The sequence below is a fragment of the Neofelis nebulosa genome, chromosome 8, assembly GCF_028018385.1.
Source record: "Neofelis nebulosa isolate mNeoNeb1 chromosome 8, mNeoNeb1.pri, whole genome shotgun sequence".
Taxonomy (NCBI): Eukaryota; Metazoa; Chordata; class Mammalia; order Carnivora; family Felidae; genus Neofelis; species Neofelis nebulosa.
This window is the reverse complement of record NC_080789.1, coordinates 106,926,944-106,945,360: the sequence shown is the minus strand read 5'-3', so window position 1 is coordinate 106,945,360 and position 18,417 is coordinate 106,926,944. Positions and strand designations below refer to the sequence as shown.

Genomic DNA, 18,417 nt, shown 5'->3' with positions numbered 1-18,417 from the left:
TTTTAAAAGGCCTTAGAAGAGAATGCAATCCAGTGTTCTATACACAGATAATATATAGGGAAACCCTAAAGTTAGATCTATACTTAAAAATGAGAATTCAAATATTGGAAATTCCCCTTGCAAAACAATTTACCCAAGGCAAAGGGGTTGGGATTCCTCTTTTGTAAATTACACAAAGGGTTAACAAATCCCAAAACCTTTAAGTCAACACACATGAGACTATTTAACCCAAACTTTCTTCTTATTGTGAAGAGTGCTGGCACAAGAGACTCAGACCTGGCCTTTCTGAGCTTCAGTCTCCTCATCCAGGAAATGAGGGAATAATACTGATCTGTTCACAGGGAGGTGGTTAAAGGTATCTGAAATGTCACGAGTCCTTCAACAGAAACTTTCCCATGAAGTGTCCATTATTTAGGTATTATTCTTATAAACTTTAACCATAAATTGAGAACGTGGAGTTAGCTCTCCCCTCCATTCTAACCTGGTCCCAGTTGTCATGAAAGTTTAAGAAAGGTCAGGAAAAGTGAGTTGGGCATACTTTGACTTATACACTGAGAATGAGAAGTCTCTGAAGATAAGCTTCAGTGTCTAAATTAAGGCTTCAAGGGTGGTAAGCTGAACCAGTAAAAAAGTACACAACAAAAGTTCATATTCCATTTGGTTCTTTTTATTAGAAGTTGAGAATACAGCAAGTAAGGGAAATCCCATGATGAATGGAACCATCACACAGAGGCCTCTCTGGAACCCCAACCTTCTATGATCCCCAAAAATGTGCTTTGTGGCTTCAGCAATTTATAAAGGGGGAAGGGGAAAATACTGAAAAAGGCCACTATTTAATGGTGAATGAAGCTGTAGAGGTCCTAACCAGCCTAGGGCCAACAAAGAAAATTAAAAATCTGCACAGAGCAAGCAAGCCTCTGATGCTGAGAGTAAGGCATTCAGGCGCCAACCTGGTGAGAGTTCTCAGCAAGCACTGTGAAGACCAAGTGCATAGTGAGGCTACTGGTAGTGAGTTGCACATAGACACACACATATAAATGGGCGCACACACCCACACACGCGCGCACACACACCCTAAAGAGGGAGATTTTTACTGGATTACGCATCATTGATGTTAATTTCATTTTTCCTAACAGTTTGTGCTATATTGAACCAGATTCAGCTCCTCCTTTGGGGTGTGGGGTGACTGGGCCCGGAAACTGCTACTTCTGTTGGTGTTGTTACAGGGCTGCATCTTACGCCCTGTATCCTGAAGTGCATGACCGAAGAGCAAGTCTGGCTTCTGATATGTGCTGTTGCTTCCATGAGACTAAGTGAGCTTTCTTCCCGATGGCCACTGACCTGCTGGACCGTTCCCTCAAAGGGAGTAATACTGTTCTTTATGTTGTCAGGCACTGCACCAGTTCACCCACTCAGTCTTTTGCTGGGTCCCCTAGCACCCAGGGCAGTTACCTTATTCAAAACCAAAACACTCAAGTTCCTTCCAAGTTCTACCAGTGGAGTCCTTCTTCCTGGTTCCCAGCTTTTGCTGGAGATTGGAAGGGGAGAGAAAGGAGAATAATGACCAAGGAAACTCATTACTGAAAAGGAGGCCCTCCCCATATTCCCAAGCACCTATTTGGTGCCAGTCCCTGTGCTCAGGGCCTCAATGTTTCCCTCTAAAGCCCACAATCCCCAGGGTGTAACTCAATCACCTGGAGTCTTGGATGATAGCAAGTAACCTAAGACTCAAGTGCTATTTCGGTGGTTTGCCTATGAGCCAAGCTCAAGGTTCTATGAACCAGAACCTTCCCCTACCATTCTCCCTGAGGGTACCTCTGGGGCACGAAAACTCATTTTTCTATTCCTGGCAGCTCTTTAAAGATACAGCTTAAGGACTGTACCAGATTCCCTGGCAGTAACAAACAACTTTCTTTTAAAACTTCCCATCATGCTATCCCCCAAAACTGGGGTTCAGAGAATACTGAAAACTCCATGGTGGGTACTGGACTTTGCTTTTATAAGAGTTCCACTGGCCTTCTTGTTCGAAGGACAGCTGATATGTGTATCACAAACTAGGCTTACTAAGCGATGCTAGAGGTGAAATTCATCTTTCCTGATCTAAAGGAAGCATTCTCCAACCTATGTAAATGAGCTCAGGAGGCACCTGGACAAGTCAGAATCTCTTTTGTAGCTGGCTCCATGCCAGAAACTGTGATGCCAGGGAAAGGTCCACTTACATTCCCAGGAGGAAGAAAGGTAGTTAGGGCAGTGACTTTAACAGAAGGAAATTTCTAGGACATTCCAGAGCTCTATAGCAAGGATATGGAAAACTCACATCCCTTCAATCAGATAAAAATCACCACAAAATTGAATAGGATGCCAGGAAGTAATTAGATCAGAACATTTCCAGAGCTCCTCTTACTGTCTCCACTACCCCTTTGCTGGCATAACTGATTTTCCCAAGTAGATGGCTCTACTTTTTAGAAGGGGTCACTATCAGCACAACCAGTGAGTCTCTCAAATGATACCTTAACTAGAGCCTTTATCTAACACATCCTGTTAGCCTCACGTGCTGCTTCCACTGAGAAAACACATACAGCTTCCCTCTACCACAGGACTCTCAAAAGCTCTCAGACATGAGAGTGGTCATGTGATCACTGGGTTAGGGCTGTACTTTCTGCCCCCCAGGGACCAAGGTATGTCAGCCTTTAGAAGGCACCTTGGTGTACCAAGGCATTATACATTCTGGGGCCATCACCTGAACCTCCTACAGTCACCTTGTGCAAAATTGAAACAGTGTGTGGTACTTGCATGTTTCATTCTATACAAAAATTCCCTTCCCTCCCCTACCCCTATGTTTTAAACATTTATATAAATTCTTATTTAAACAGTAAGTTAGAAATCTTATTTACATTAATTTCTTTGTTCTCCCAAAAGAGCATCTAAAATCACATTCCCACCCTTTAATAGGATACAAATGTTCACCTAAATTTGTTTGTATTACTGATTTAAGGAGAGAGAAAGGGAGAACAAACCACCAGCTAAACTGTTTTCCCATCTTCTACAAATAAATATGAACACGGATCAGAAGCCAGTTTGCCAAGGGTCTTGCAGAGCCCTCAACTGATAGATCCCAAGTATAAGTCAAGGTCTGGGCCATTTCTCCTTTTCTCCAAATTGATGCACTCCATCCTTTGAGGTATGATTTATTTTTGTTTTTCTCTTCTCAGCCATGTACCAGGTGGAGCCCCAGGGGCATCACAAAGCCCATGAGGCTGTCAAAGTTTTGGGGCTCCTCTGGCACTGGCATCGATGGCCAGTAAGAGAGGCCTGCAGGTACCACAGGCCTTGGTTCAGGGTCACAATCCCTGGCTTCTGGAAGGTGTCACAGTGCATCTTCTTCACTGCAGCCTCCGCCGATCATGAAACGGAACTCCTGGAGGTTTGAGACACCGTGGAAGTGAACAAAAGCGCCAGCAACCACAAAGATGTGAAACAGCTGATGAGAGTGAAACTGGAGGCAAGGGGGAGTGGGGAGGGGGAGAGAAATCCATTCGTTATTAAAGTCTGCTAAAGAGTCTTCAGATCATTTGTGCTGAGCAGGGCAGGGAACGGAGGTGACAGAGCTTAAATTCGAAGTGTCCACAGATCTTGGAACATCCATTAGGCATATCACATTCTGCTGAACCGAAGGCTAGCCATCCCCAAAGAAATCAAGGTGCTGCCACTAAGTTTTAACCATGAAGATTTGCACACGTAACACTGCAGTATCTGGTGAACTCAGAGGCAAATGACATACACATACTCTTGCCAACAGACATCAAAGGCCCAAGGATTCCTCCTTGCCCAGCAATGGACTGCAGTTAGACATGGGGAGGTTTTTCTCATTGCTGATAGAGATTTTTATCATGGACGGAATAAAGCACCAGGGCTACGGCCATTTAAATGTTGCTCTCTCCCAGAAAAACTACAGGGATTTCTAGGATTAGGTAGAAGGTCAAAACATATGTCTCCTCAGCTTTAAGAGTCTGGAATTACATGAACATACTCTATCAAAAGACTAGGGAAGCCAGGGCCTTTTAATTCCTTCTCAAATAAGAAATTGGTCTATAAGCATGTGATGTTTTTTTCTGACTTAATCTGTTCTTTTGAATGCTAGTTCATTTCTTAAAAGGGGTTATCAATTGCTCAGTGCACCAAACATCACTTCAAAAATTACACTATTCTCTCATTATACTCTCAAAATGAAAAAGTACAGTTGCAAAAACAGTATTCATCAAGGGAAAGATATTGATTTTAAAGGTGTAAACTAGAAGTACCCACAAATCACATCCCAAGAAAGGCTTCCTAGGAAACCAATGGGGATTCATTCTCCCAAAAGTGGGGGGAGAATTATCTCCATAATCAACATCAAAATGATGATGAGGCAATCTCCAAAAGATAAGTTAACTAATTTGAACCTGAAAGATTGCCTAAATTAGTATTATCTTCATTTTAGGAGGGCTAAATTAAACTTTGAAGACTAGGTGATCAACTTAGCCTACAATAATCAGCAACAGGTTTGAGGAACAGAATTCCAAAGGTCAGACTTCATATCCAACAACACTCCAATTCTATACCTATTGAAAATGTTTCAGGCCAATTTCAGTTATAAAATTTTCCATCTGTTGGTCCCTTCTATTTCTTTTCCATCCCTTTTTCCTTCTCTCTTAACCACAATCTAGTTAACTCTACCTCCTATTGTAACCAAACACACATATACACACTCAATCTCTCATTACAAATCACTGCGTTTTAGTATCAAAAAGGACTTTGGTAAAAACTCTAGTCCATCACCCTCATTTTACAAATGAGGAAACCAAAACAAACTAAATGCTTGGCCAATTCAGTGTAGTATACAGGAGCACAGATTCTGATATCAGACTAGCCTGATTCAAATTCTGCTCCTACCACCCAGGAGTAACTTGTCCTAATGTTGCTAGTCTCCCTAAACCACATTTCCTAATCTGTAAAATGAAAACATTAATAAAAGTTGCCATACCTTATACGGCCGATGTATTAAATGAGGTAATCTATGTAAAGTGATAACTCACTACCATGCCAACACCAAGTTAGTGCTCAGAAGTCATCACTGTACTTATCCAGAGAAACACTAATGAGGGATAGTTACAACTAGAATACAGGTCTCCCAGTTCTTAGTCTAAAACTTTTTCAATTATTTCACTCCCCGGTCTTCCAATAACAAACTAACAGATATGTATGTATACATACTAACTGCCCCTGATCATACTTACCCAGATATCACACTTGCCGGGAAAGAAGCGTTCAGGGATGCGGGCAGCATACAGGGCAGCGCCTGTGATATAGAGGCTGGCCATCAGCATCAGCCAGCCAATCTGCCCAATGGTGGCAGCCTTCAGGAATCCCTCCGAGATGACATAGTGAAAGGTAGGAATGATTCCACTCAGGCCAAGGCCCAAAAACACTCCTAGCAATCATAAGAACAGAATAAAGCAAAAATGCAGAAGAGAAATAAGGAAGAAGAAGTCAATATTAAAACACAGTACTAGTAATTCTACAAACTGAATATTTCAAGTGTGATGCAACACTGGCTTCTTGTTTGAAAGGAAAAAGGTTCTTCAAACTCTTGGACACTGCCACACCAGACAGCACAGCTAAGTTCTAAAAGACAGATCTATTTACAAATGCAAGGAGCCTCCCGCTAAGAGATGCTTAGTTTAACAAGTCAGCAGTCCTCAAAGGGTACAGAATTGTGTTGCTAAGGGTTTCAGGAATAGACAGTTCTAGGAGTTTGTTTAAACTTCCCTAAATGTTGCCTCTTTATAGACAAAGATTGCAAAACAGAGCAGTTTTACATATTTTATCTTCCCTGTGAAACACCAGATATTCCTGGCGTTTAAGCAGAGTGAAAGGGTGGAGGTGGCAACTGGGCGGAGGGGAGGGCACGACTGCTCCTGAAAGCTCCCAGGCCTAAAAAGTACCAATCCGGTACAGAAATCTATCAGAATCACTCCACCACAGCCCTACTGCTTTCCAGATCATTTATAGCAGTGTTTTTCAAACTTCTGGATAGGACCTAGGTTATAAGATCAACTAAGTGATCTCAATCAACAAATTTTTTTTAAGTGAACTAAAACAAAGTAAAAATTACTAGACTGTCATAAATAGAATGTTAAGTAAAAGTCTGTAAAAAGCTGAGTAATTTATGTGTGTGTGAAGTTATGAATATATACACAAATCTGTGTCCATCAAAACACCACAGGAACACCTCTCAGCAGCCAGTAACTGCTCCTACATTTTGACACAGTTAAAAATGATCTTTAACTCTCAAAATACAGGAGGCATATTGCTTGCTTTGGACATTACCAAATACACTGCTGGTACGCAGCAATATATGTATACACATACATCTCCAAGAGAAGAGGAAAATGGCAATACTCCTCACAGAAAAAAAATCATCATGATCCTGTTTCACTTGTTATTTCCCTCTACGTGTTAAATAAAGGCTCTACTGGTCTTTCCTATCATTCTTGGAAGTCAGAGCCTCAGGAACTTGGTTCTTCTGATTTGTATCACAGCAGAATGTTTCTTATCTCACATGCTTAAGCAGGCTTAGCACCACAGTTAAGTACTACTGGACGTCAACCCTGACCACTGGTTATCTGCTCATATAATCACTTAAAAAGGGAAGTCGGTAGACTGTTGCTAACAGTGGTCATTAACAAGAAGTTAAATTCTAACTTCTAACCTTCTAGGTAACTGTAGAAGAACCGCAGCTTGGATTTTAATACTCAATGTCTTGTTTTTGTTTTTTTAAAGGTCAAAAGAAAACATATTCCTTTTACTACTAATTGTTCATTCTCAGCACCAGGCTTGGCACTGTAGATAGAAAACTGAAGACATGGTTCTGGCTACAAGGAGTCCCCAGGCTACTGGGAGACAAAAACATGTCTCTCTGAACTCCACACTTCTACAGGAAAGCTCAGCCAAGGCCTTTTGGCTTTCCATATGATCTCCAGCTAAACAAGCCATTATCCTAAATATAAAAAGCCTCTTTATCCTTACATCAGAAGAGATGTATGGTGCCTACTTGAGTAGAATACAATCAGTATGGAGTGAAGTTTTTATTTACCTAAGCAGTACACATGTTAGAATAAAAATATAAAACAAAACAAAAAAAAATGATAACAACAAAAGAACAAATCACTTAAAAAAAAGTATACTCCAAGCTGACAGACTAAGAATAATCATTGTTTTACAAAGGTTACAGCGCCACTTGCTGCCTTATGGACAGCATATAGCCATAAACTCAAGTGAATTGCAAAATATATACATCAGCTCATAAAGCTCACAATACCCTAAACTCTAGTGATTTAAGATAACTGATGAACGCTACTACATAAAAAGCCCTCGAAGAATAGAAACTATGGCTTATTTATATTTGCATCACAAGTACACAGCATAAGACTTGCCAAGTAGGCCTTTAATAAATGGTAAATAAATCAATGTCCAATGCAAAACTCCCGTATCTCTTACCTGCTCTTACTCCTCGATACTGAGGGGTAGCAAACATGTCCCACTGGGAAACTATGATGGCCGCAATGCCCAGCACACAGATGACAATCAAGTAGATGAAGCAAGGTTGTGGATTACAGTAGAAAGAATAATAAAGCCATGGAACAAAACTTCCCATAATCAGAAGAGCAATACCAGAGTAATCCAGTCTAAATTAAGAAAAAAAAAATCCATTTGATGTTAAAAAGTACTGCCCACTACAGGTTCCAATTAATCCCCTATGACATGAGCTAGCAGTAACAGCCAAGAGGCAAACTAGGATGCTTGCTTTAAATTAAAAACTAAATAAATAATTTTTTTTTTAAGTTCTCTTCAGATGGTATCAAGAATTCTGCCTACTCTACTGGATGTTTTTCCCTAACCACTGACTCTAATATTTGATTACAATGTAGGCTTTCAGATACGTACTTAGAGAAGAGCCGGGAGACCCCTTCTGAGTGGCAGTAGACTGTGTGGAAGAGCCATGAAAAAGAAAGGCAGAGAATGGCCCCCAAGAAGAATAATCCAAAGACCACCTTCTCTTGCAGAGGGGCCACGAAGGAGATGTTTGGGCGAAACATATAAAAGATCCCCAGGCACAGGAAGAATACACAACCTATGAAAAGAGTGTGGGGAGAGAAAAGATTATCCTTGTGAAGAAACAGTGCTGTATATTCATTAGGCTTTCAGTCCTTCACAATCATAATTATATCTAAATCAAAAGTTCCATAAGAAAAATGTTCCAAATAACTGAGGCTTATCCAAAATTTTGGTCTACTTCATACATGGTTGGTACCCTATACTCCTCAGCCTCAAAAAATGAGTTTGTAGAATACAGTAACTTATTTATCTAACAGCATAATCAAAAAAAAAAAAAAAAATACAATGCTGCTACTCCTTAGAAGGCTAAATTATTCCACTTCTACCTCTAGATCTAGTATAAAATTTCATTTAGAAAGTTTTTGGTGGGGCACCTGGGTGTCTCAGTCAGTTAAGCGCCTGACTGCTGATTATGGCTCAGGTCATGATTTCATGAATTTTGAGTTTGAACCCCATGTTGGTCTCTGCACTGACAGAACAGAGCCCGTTTGGGATTCTGTCTCTCCCTCTCTCTCTCTGCCCCTCCCCCATTCACACTCTTTCTCAAAATAAATAAACTGAAAGAAAGAAAGAAAGAAAGAAAGAAAGAAAGAAAGAAAGAAAGAAAGAAAGAAAGAAAGAAAGAAGAGAAAGTAAGTAAGTAAGTTAGTTTTTGGCACATATATTGGAGTCCAGCTTTCAAAGGTCCATTTTATGTTTGCTTTGCAATGAATTCTAATACCTCCAAACCCTGGCAAGAAATACAGCTTTCCTCCACCAATAGGTGTCAAGGAATATTATGCTTCTCTGGTCCTGTCCATTGACCCAATAGATTCAAAAGTTAAGGACAATAAATTATGCCCATTTATGTTATTTCATAACCAGTTTTTCAACTGCTCTTTTTCACAATGAGATACATGTTTTTATTGCTTAGGGAAAGGCCACTTAACACATGGAAGGCACAGAAATTAAGAAGTTAAACATGTGCTCCCTCTCTCTCTGTCCCTCCCCCACACATGCTGTCTCCCTCTCTCTCAAATATAAACAAACATTGGGGCGCCTGGGTGGCTCAGTCGGTTGGGCGGCCGACTTCGGCTCAGGTCATGATCTCGCGGTCCATGAGTTCGAGCCCCGCGTCGGGCTCTGTGCTGACAGCTCAGAGCCTGGAGCCTGTTTCAGATTCTGTGTCTCCCTCTCTCTCTGACCCTCCCCCATTCATGCTCTGTCTCTCTCTGTCTCAAAAATAAATAAACGTTAAAAAAATAAATAAATAAAAATATATAAACAAACATTAAAAAAAAAAAAAAAGAAGTTAAACATGTGCTATGTGACTGACTGTTCAATCTATTTAATAAATCTTTTACCCCTGAGTTGGAAGTCAGCAACAAGCTGGATTTGATTCTCTATTCCACTCTCACTACACTAGCAGGCAAGAACTTGGAGACACAATGGAAGTCAAATGTGTGATATGAAATGCAAGTCAAATCGGGTAAGCCAGAAAAGATTTAACATATTCACAATGTTATGCGACCATCACTATTATTTAATTTCAGAATATTTTCATCACCCCAAAAAGGAGCCTATACCTATTACATTCATCTCCCACTCCCCATTACCCCACAGCCTTAGACAACCACAATCTACTGTGTCTGTGGATTTTCCCATTCTGAGCATTTCATGTGTATGGATCATACAGTCTGGATTATGCCACTTAGCATAATGTTTCAAGGCTCACCCATGCTGCAGCACATATTAGTACTTCATCTCTTTTTACGGTGAAATAATACTTCATTTGTATGGATATACCATATCCTGTTTACCCATTCACCAGCTGAAAGATGTTTGGATTGTTTCTACTTTTCAACTATTACAAATAATGTTGCAAAAAACATTTGTATACATGTTTTTGTATGAACATGTTTTCAATATTCTCGAGTACCTAACTAAGGAGCAGAACTGCTAGTGACTCAGTTTAACTTTCTGAGGAAGTGCCAAACTGTTTTCCATAAAGACTGTACCATTTTACATTCCTACCAGCAATGTATGAGAGTTGTAATTTTTCTACATCCTTGCCAAGATTTGTTATTTTCCATTTTCTTGATTATAGCCATTCTAGTGAATATAAAGTGGTATCTCATTACATTTTTCAAAGTTTTTGATTTGCATTTCCCAAAATGACTAATGATGTTGAGCATCATTTTTTTTTTAACTGAAACAGAGTTGACACTTCAGCATCTTTCCATGTGTTTACTGGCCATTTGTAGATCTTTGGAGAAATGTCTATTCAGATGCTTGTCCTTTTCTTGTTTAGTTGTAGAAAATTATTTACTAGGTCCTCATCAGCTGTACGATTTGCAAATATTTTCTCCCATTTTGTGGGTGATCTTTCCACTTTCTTGATAATGTCCTTTGACATACAAAAGTTTTTAACTTTGAGAAGGTCCAACTTACCTATTTTTAATTTGGTTGCTTGTGCCAAATTTAGGCATCAATTCTAAGAAACTGTCACCTAATTCAAGGTCACAAAGATTTACATCTGTGTTTTCGCCTAATGGTTCTATAGTTTTAGTTTAGGTCTTTGATCCATTTTGAGTTACTTTTGTATATGGAGTGATGTAGAGGTCCAACTTGATTCTTTTACATATAATTACTCAGTTTTCCTGAATACCATTTGTTGAAAAGATTAATCTTCCCTCGTTGTACTCTTTCTTTAATATGCAATCATGATGGAAAAAAAATTATAGATCACATTCTACTTCAAGTGAAACTAAAATTGTGAATATTTTAAGTAATGACTTTGAAAAATCAGGGTTTTCTTAAATGTTCATTTTTGTTTTTGAGAAAGACAGAGACAGAGTGCAAGCAGGTAAGGGCAGAGAGAGGGAGACAAAGAATCCAAAGCAGGCTCCACGCTCTGAGTTGTCAACACAGAGAGCAACACGGGGCTCGAAGTCACAAACTGTGAGATCATGACCTGAGCCGAAGTTGGACGCTCAACTGACTGAGCCACGTAGGCTCCCCCAAAATCAGCTTATTTCTATTAAATAACCACCCTCCTCACATTGTTCATTAAAATATTATACACATTTTGTATAGCAAAATGGCCTTGGCCTGGTTCAAGGACACTGTTGACAATCTAAGTAGAGAAAAATATGACTCAGCTATAATAAAATCAAAGTGCAAACTAGGATAACCACAGAGTAAACCAATAAGAAATTATCATTAGAAATTCAGAAAACAAAATGGCAAGTCCCAAATACATTTTAAGTTTTATCCTTAACCCTCAAATACATGGGGGAAAAAAAAATATAGTGAATCACTAATTCCTGACACCATTGATATTACATACCCAAGAGATGGGTCCAGATGTTTCCTGTCTCTGTGTGTATTCTGAAAATGCTCTTAAAACAGGCCCGGAAAGAAGGCATTGGGGGCCGATGTCCATGTAAAAGGAAATCGTTATCCTTGAGCCAGTCTGGTAGTACATCATGAGGGATTACTCGCCATCGGCCTTCCCATACCTGGAAGAAGAATATCAAATACGTATGTGGTTGTGTCAACGATAGCAACACTGGTTGCCCTAAAGGAGTGGTTTCAAGCTTGGTTTCAGTCTGGCTAAAGGCAGGGTGAGAGGTCCACATATACAAACTCTCCTTCCTTCATTATCCACAACAAACTTTACCTCTGAAAATTCCCTGTGGTATTAAATATGACCGTTCTTATATTTAATATTTCTGTTGGTGGAAAAAAGAACTACAGTTGACCCCTGAATGTGGGTTTGAAATGCATGGGTCAACTTATATGCAGATTTTTTACAGTACAGTCCTATAAATGAATTTTCTCTTCCTTATGATGTTCTTGGTAACATTTTCTTTCTCTAGCTTACTTTATTGTAAGAATACAGTATAGTTGAGCTTATGTTATTGGTAAGGCTTCCAGTCAACAGAACCCTATTAATAGTTAAGTTGGTATACAGAATTGATGTAAAGAACAAAGGCAAAAGAAAAAAGTAAATTTCCTTACAACTTACAGCCCACTGACAAGTACTTGGGACAGGCAGAGTGGCCTTCTTCCCGGAACTCGCTGATCTCAATGTTAATACTTTGCTAGAGGCAAAAGGCAACCTTAACTTGACATTAGCCTGAACTCCAGGATCCTATAAGTCTTCTTTAACATATGAAGATCCCTTTGGAAACTTTCTTTATCTTTACCCACTCCCCAAGATACATATTAGCAATCACCCTCCAAGCATATGGCCCACTGATATACATCTGAAGGGTCTCATGACAAGTGGTTTTACTAGGCGGTAGTAAATGATCTTTTCTTAATAGCAGCTAGTCCCTCAAGGTCCTGGAAATCTTGCTCCCAAATTCCTTAGAGACTTATGCTATCCCTAACCTCCTCCCAACTTGAAAGTATATAATCAGTCACACATAACCCCAATGCAGCTCTTTCTGCCCACAGGTCCTATCCCATGCTTTAATAAAACCACCTTTTTTGCACCAAAGATGTCTCAAGATTTCTTTCTTGAACATTTGCTCCTGGACCCCAACAACATATCAGAATCACTTTTGTGTCTTCTGCTAAAATCTCTCCCTCTCCCTTCTCTTCCTACCACAACAATCACCAAGGGGTGCCTGGGTGGCTCAGTCAGTTAAGCGTCTGACTTTGGCCCAGGTCATGATCTCACAGTTCGTGAGTTCGAGCCCTGCTCTGTGCTGACAGCTTAGAACCTGGAGCCTGCTTTGGAGTCTGTGTCTCCCTCTCTCTCTCTACCCCTCCCCAGCTCATGTTCGTACTGTCTCTGTCAAAAATAAACTTAAAAAAAAAGAAAAAGAAAATCACCAAGCTTCAGTTTCCTCATTTATAAAATGAAGGTAACAATACTTTGATTACTTCCTAAGGATCAAATGAAATAACCCAAAGCAAGCCCCAGCATCCACCCCACAGGTGGTATGTAATGCTGACCATCCCCAGAGGCTATTTATTACCTACCTAAGAGTTAGTGACTAATCCACCCTCAATCATGCTGGAGAGATGGCAAAGAAACTCAACCTTCACTGCCCTTCAAGTCTCATCACCACCTCCCCTTCTCCCTTTTCTTCACTGTCCCTCCCCCAAAGACTATAACAGGAAAGGGTCAGGAATTTGGTACTCTTCCTTAAAATAAGTTTGTCAACCTCTGCACTGTTTCTTTTAATGTCTCTCAGCCCAGAGAGTACACATCACAAGGATCACTTAATCCTCAACTAACTTATTTCTACTAACCAGAAGGATACAAGGAAAAATGCCAGGTACGTGGTCGACCTACAGGCTTCAGGTTCAGACAATGACCCCCACACTTATCCCCCAGGGTTCTTGTGACAAATAACACGGCTAAGCTATACAAACTTGGCGCTCTCTCGCTCTCTCTCTCTACTATGCAAAATGACTTTTGTTCCACATCTTCCTGTTCTCTGCTATCCTTAATCCTTCTTACTGAAATACATTTATAAAAGAACTGATCTTCTGTGTAACTCCAAAGGAAATGAGAACAATTTAAGAGTAGACGTGGCCCTCTTAACACTATTGAAACTCACTCTCTAGCCTCCCCACTTCCTGTCTCACCTTCTAACTCAAACTGTGAGGCCTGCAGTTACGGGTGCAAGTCTGACCATTCCATGCTTGTTCATAACATACAGTAAAAAAATAATAATGCCAAAAGACTAATCTAGATTTTTAATGTCTACTGGTATAAGGACTTTCTGGAGAGAAAGAGAACATTCCAAGATACTGAATTTCTTTTATCTAATTTTTACTTGAAAAAAGATAGTTACTGTTAATGTTAACTTTACAAGATGCTACTCTGTTTCACTTTGGGAGAATTTTATATGCTAACAGGGAGAGAAAAAGAGAAATCAATCCTCACAACTGCTCAGTAGTTCACAATATGCAAACAGCTCTGTGTGACCATATGAAAAGTGCTATTGTGTTATCCCACACAGTCAAAATGAACACTTTCTGCAGTCAGAAAGAATATGTTGAGTTTCTTACTAGTTGTATTTGCATGTAATATCAGAGTGATTTTTTTTCTCCACTGTTTCTAAACAAACATTCTAACGGTCTAAACTGAGCCAAGGTGATATACTTTCATAATTATACTGAAATTAGTGTCATATTCAACTGACATTGCAACCTCAATTCTCAACTTGGGAGTCCATCCAAATGCCAACCCAAACAGGCATCCTCTTTTACTTCCCCATAGTAAAAAGGATAGGATCACAGCTTAGTCAAATACATATTCATTTATAAGCAGAACAAAGGCACTGCATAGAAGAAATGTCTGAGCAATGGTCCACTGGATTCATATTAGACCATTAACGCACAAAACATTTATTCTTAATTGAAGGCTAGGAAAAAAGAGACCATGATCAAACTTAGACACTCAATAAAGATTATATGATTTTATTTCCCCTATTCCTATAAGAAAAGCTTTTCCAAAAGGGATAGTAAGTATACGAGCAAGGCCACAGGACACTTCATTTTAAATACTGTTTACTTGCTTCCAATACAAGAAAAAAATTTTTTCTAGTGTCAAGTACACTCAGGTGCACTACGGAAGCAGGTGAAGCAAGCCTGGAGAATGTCATGTCACAGGAAGCCCCTTCAGACCACTCTCATAGACAAACTCTAGAGAGTGATAAGGGAATGGTAATAATTTTTGTGCTTCATTCAGTTTTCTTCAGTAAATCATAGTTTGGAGCAAACAAATGCCCTAGTTATTCTCCCATTAGCTGTCACACTGAAAGTTTTATTTGATTTATTCTTGACTCTTAGTTCAGAAAAAGAGAATAAAAAAGAATAAAAGAGAATAGGACCCCACTGATCTATAAGTATTAAAAATCCCTAATGGCCCAGACACTAAATATCCAACTTTGAGAGATTTACCATCAAATTTGCTTGTTGAAAAACAAAATGTATCTTCTGTATACTTTTGTATTCATTCTCCTAAGACAGCAATCACTAGAAAGAATGCATTGTTTTGCTTGGCTTTTTGCTATGGTTTTGCTTGGTTTTTTTTTTCATCAATTTTCAAACACTGATTAAAATTTCCTAGGCTCTAAGTAGACCCATAAATATTTATACCCCTCCCTCACCACTCTTCATCCATCCCTTTATCTTAGAAGGGGTGTCTATAATGTCCTCTTCTCATCCTCTTGTCCAAAGTATAGTATTCTAGAGTCAACTGGCCCCAATTATTTCTACCACCACTGTGAATGTAAGCAAACCTAATTTAGTTTTCAGGATCCAAGACCACAGGCATAAAAAGTCTTGGTTTCATGAAACCCATGAAAAAGCTAAGAGTCACAAAAATTTCTCTCTAAATGATCAAGAGTTCTCCAGAAATATTTAACAAATGAATTTATTTACACATACAAACATAGATTGACTTGTGACTTTAGATCTGTCAGAGCCCTATCTAATGATCACATTATCAAGTAGCTGTAAATTTACCAGTGTCCCTATTTTCTCTAAGAAAGCACCCCCAATTCCAGTTACCGATTTAGAAGGAAAAAATCCCCACAATAGGTCTTAAAAGAATCAGATAATGTGTTAGAAGAAAAACTTTAGAGACTGAAAACATGCCAGCTAAATTGGAAATCCTGGATGTTCATGAAAACCAGAAAATTTCTATCTAAAGAATAGTTTGATTAGCCAAATAATCTTTAGCAAAATTAGCACATTTGCCATCACAGTCAAATAACAAAAGAGATTCAAGGCACTTGGGACTTCAGTATCTCTAGGCATCATCTCCCCCCCCCCCACACACACACACACAACTTTCATCCTGTCTTATCTAAACTATCAACAAGACATCTATTCTGTTAACTTACATCAGGAAACACTTGTTAATAGATGGATATTCTAGTTTTATCACAACCTTATCATGGCTGCTGCAGGCAAACAAATGTATTTTGTCTTAAACAGGGTTAAAGTCATGATATTGTTTCTGTCTCCATTTTGCTACAGATTATCCCCAGAGTAAACCAAAGGCAGCTCTCCTTAAAGGTTTCTGTTCGGGAAGGGTTAAATATATAGCATAGGAATAACAAGAAACTGTCATCTTACCTTACAAACAAATTCTTCCATTCTTTCCATAGCATGATGTGCTTGTAAAAGAGGGGATATACCCATAAACCCCTCATCTTCCTGAGAAACTTCATCATTGCACTCATGTTCCTCAGAGATCTGTAAGGCAATCAAAGAAACAGTCAGGGACAGAGACCAGGGCCAAATGAAAGAATCAATACACTTTCTTTGAAAAATTATAACTGAAGTAATTCTCTCTTAAGGTCAAAGCAAGGCCTCAAACAAGTAACAATATAGGAAGTAAAGTCAGTTTATTATAGAATTAGGACTATTAAAAATGAACAACAGTTAATTAATTCTTCTCTAACAGACAAATGAAATACAAGAGCATTCCTATGTTTGTTCGCTACTAAGCGAATTCCTGGGGTAGCTTGAATGGTTCATTTTTTGTTTTAAGAATATATTCACAGTTCACATATTATTACTACAAAATTGAGAAATTACTGAGGGGAAAAATCTCCAGGAACCCCACCTGGTGTGTATAAAATAAATAATTGTAATGCAATGTGGTAAGTGCTCTAGAGAGAAAAAAGGGGAAAAAAAAGAAAAAAATTTTACTCAATTCTTAAGATATGCCAAGCATAAAAGAAAGGACTTTATAAAGGCCATCTAACTTAATCCTGACAGCCACTTTATCATTAGATAAGTTTTCTTATCCCCATTTAACATATAAAGAACATTAGGCAAAAAAGGTTAAATAAGTTGCCTAAGGTTAAGACTAATAAAGTGAAAAAGTAAAAACCCCCCACCCACTGCCTTTCTACATTCTTGACAAAATGAAGAAAGAAATGATAATCTGGTTAGACCTTAAGAAATAAATCACTAAAATTAAGACTTCTATTTCCAGATGAAGCTTCTACTAGACAGAAGGATACTGTGAGAAGGGCAACTGACCAGAAGTCAGAAGACCTAAGTCTGGTTTTGCCACTAATATCCACGGAACTTTATATAGGTCTCTCAACCTTTCTGAGCCTCAAGTTCCTCATTTCTAATCTAAAAGAGGAGTTTAAAACTAAACAATCTCTACAGTTTTCCCTATTCTCTAAAATTCTGATATTCTGCAACTTAGTGAATAAATGAAAGCACAAGAGAACAGTAATTCCATATCTAATAAGTCTGCTAGATAAATAGTACTGCTAACATACCTGCATGAAGAAATGAAATGACCTTCTACCTCCAGTCAGAAAACTGGTAAAGGATGAACATGTAGGCACAATAGGTAATCTACCACAACACTTGAATTTGGACATGTTTAAAATGAAATCCTAAGATTTTAGTTTCCTACTCTTTACTCTTCAAGATAACTAGGGGCTTAGTATTAAGACACATGTAAGACATGTAACATACCCAATCTCAACTGTTAAAAAATTATCTTCTCCAAGAAATCTATCTTGACTCTGCTTCTCTACAATTCTTACTTATAAAACACCCTCTCTTCATTACTTACCTAAAACTTATTGTCTGTCCTTCGGTGCCCAGTTTCTCATGATTGCCACTTTCCCCCAAGGCACTTTTAGTTTGCTTCTCCCATTCCCAGAAAATTTTATTAACCTATATATACTACATGTTTATGTGCTATGGCTCTTCGGAGGGCTACAAACCACTGTAATATTTAGACTTTTTCAAATCCCCCTCAATCAAGAAGCAGTTTTCACCAGAGAATATATATGCCCTAATCCATAGCAACTGCCTCCCTTTCTGAACTTCTCTAACACTTGAAGTCTGCAGCTCTCATTTGACAACGAATATAATACCTGATTTACAGCTCGTCTCATTGACTTATACTGTTTTATTTCGTGTTTGACTGGATTTTACTTTTTTAGTGTATCATTTCCTAAAGAAGACTTTAAGTGTCTTTGTGGTCTTCTTTCCCATGGCCCCGAGAACAGTTCTCTGTAATATGTTATATACTTCATGGTGGCCTCAATTAATTAATTAATGCTTTAAAATTTTTTCAACAAAAATTGTTAAAGGATTGTGCCTAATAAAACATAAGATTAAAATGATAAACTTCATTAAAACATCAAATACAGGGCACCCAGGTGGCTCTGTCGGTTAAGCGTCTGACTTCAGCTCAGGTCATGATCTCTCGGCTTTTGAGTTCAAGCCCTGAGAGTCAGACTCTGACAGCTCAGAGCCTGGAACCTGCTT

At 38.8% G+C, this 18,417-nt stretch overlaps 1 protein-coding gene across 5 annotated transcripts in view; it reads right to left on the bottom strand.

Annotated features, from left to right (window-relative positions):
• Positions 1-645: 645 nt before the first annotated feature.
• The window catches only part of ADIPOR2 (adiponectin receptor 2), a 91,483-nt gene continuing 73,711 nt past the window's right edge, over positions 646-18,417 (bottom strand). For all 5 annotated transcript variants that reach the window (XM_058744166.1, XM_058744165.1, XM_058744163.1 and 2 more), the window contains exons 3-8: positions 16,246-16,365; positions 11,486-11,657; positions 7,987-8,173; positions 7,540-7,727; positions 5,277-5,470; positions 646-3,496 (exon numbers count right to left, since the gene is read on the bottom strand). In XM_058744166.1, coding sequence (XP_058600149.1) covers positions 3,368-3,496; positions 5,277-5,470; positions 7,540-7,727; positions 7,987-8,173; positions 11,486-11,657; positions 16,246-16,365 — 990 coding nt within the window. In that variant the 3' untranslated portion in view covers positions 646-3,367. The remainder of the gene's footprint in view (positions 3,497-5,276; positions 5,471-7,539; positions 7,728-7,986; positions 8,174-11,485; positions 11,658-16,245; positions 16,366-18,417) is intronic.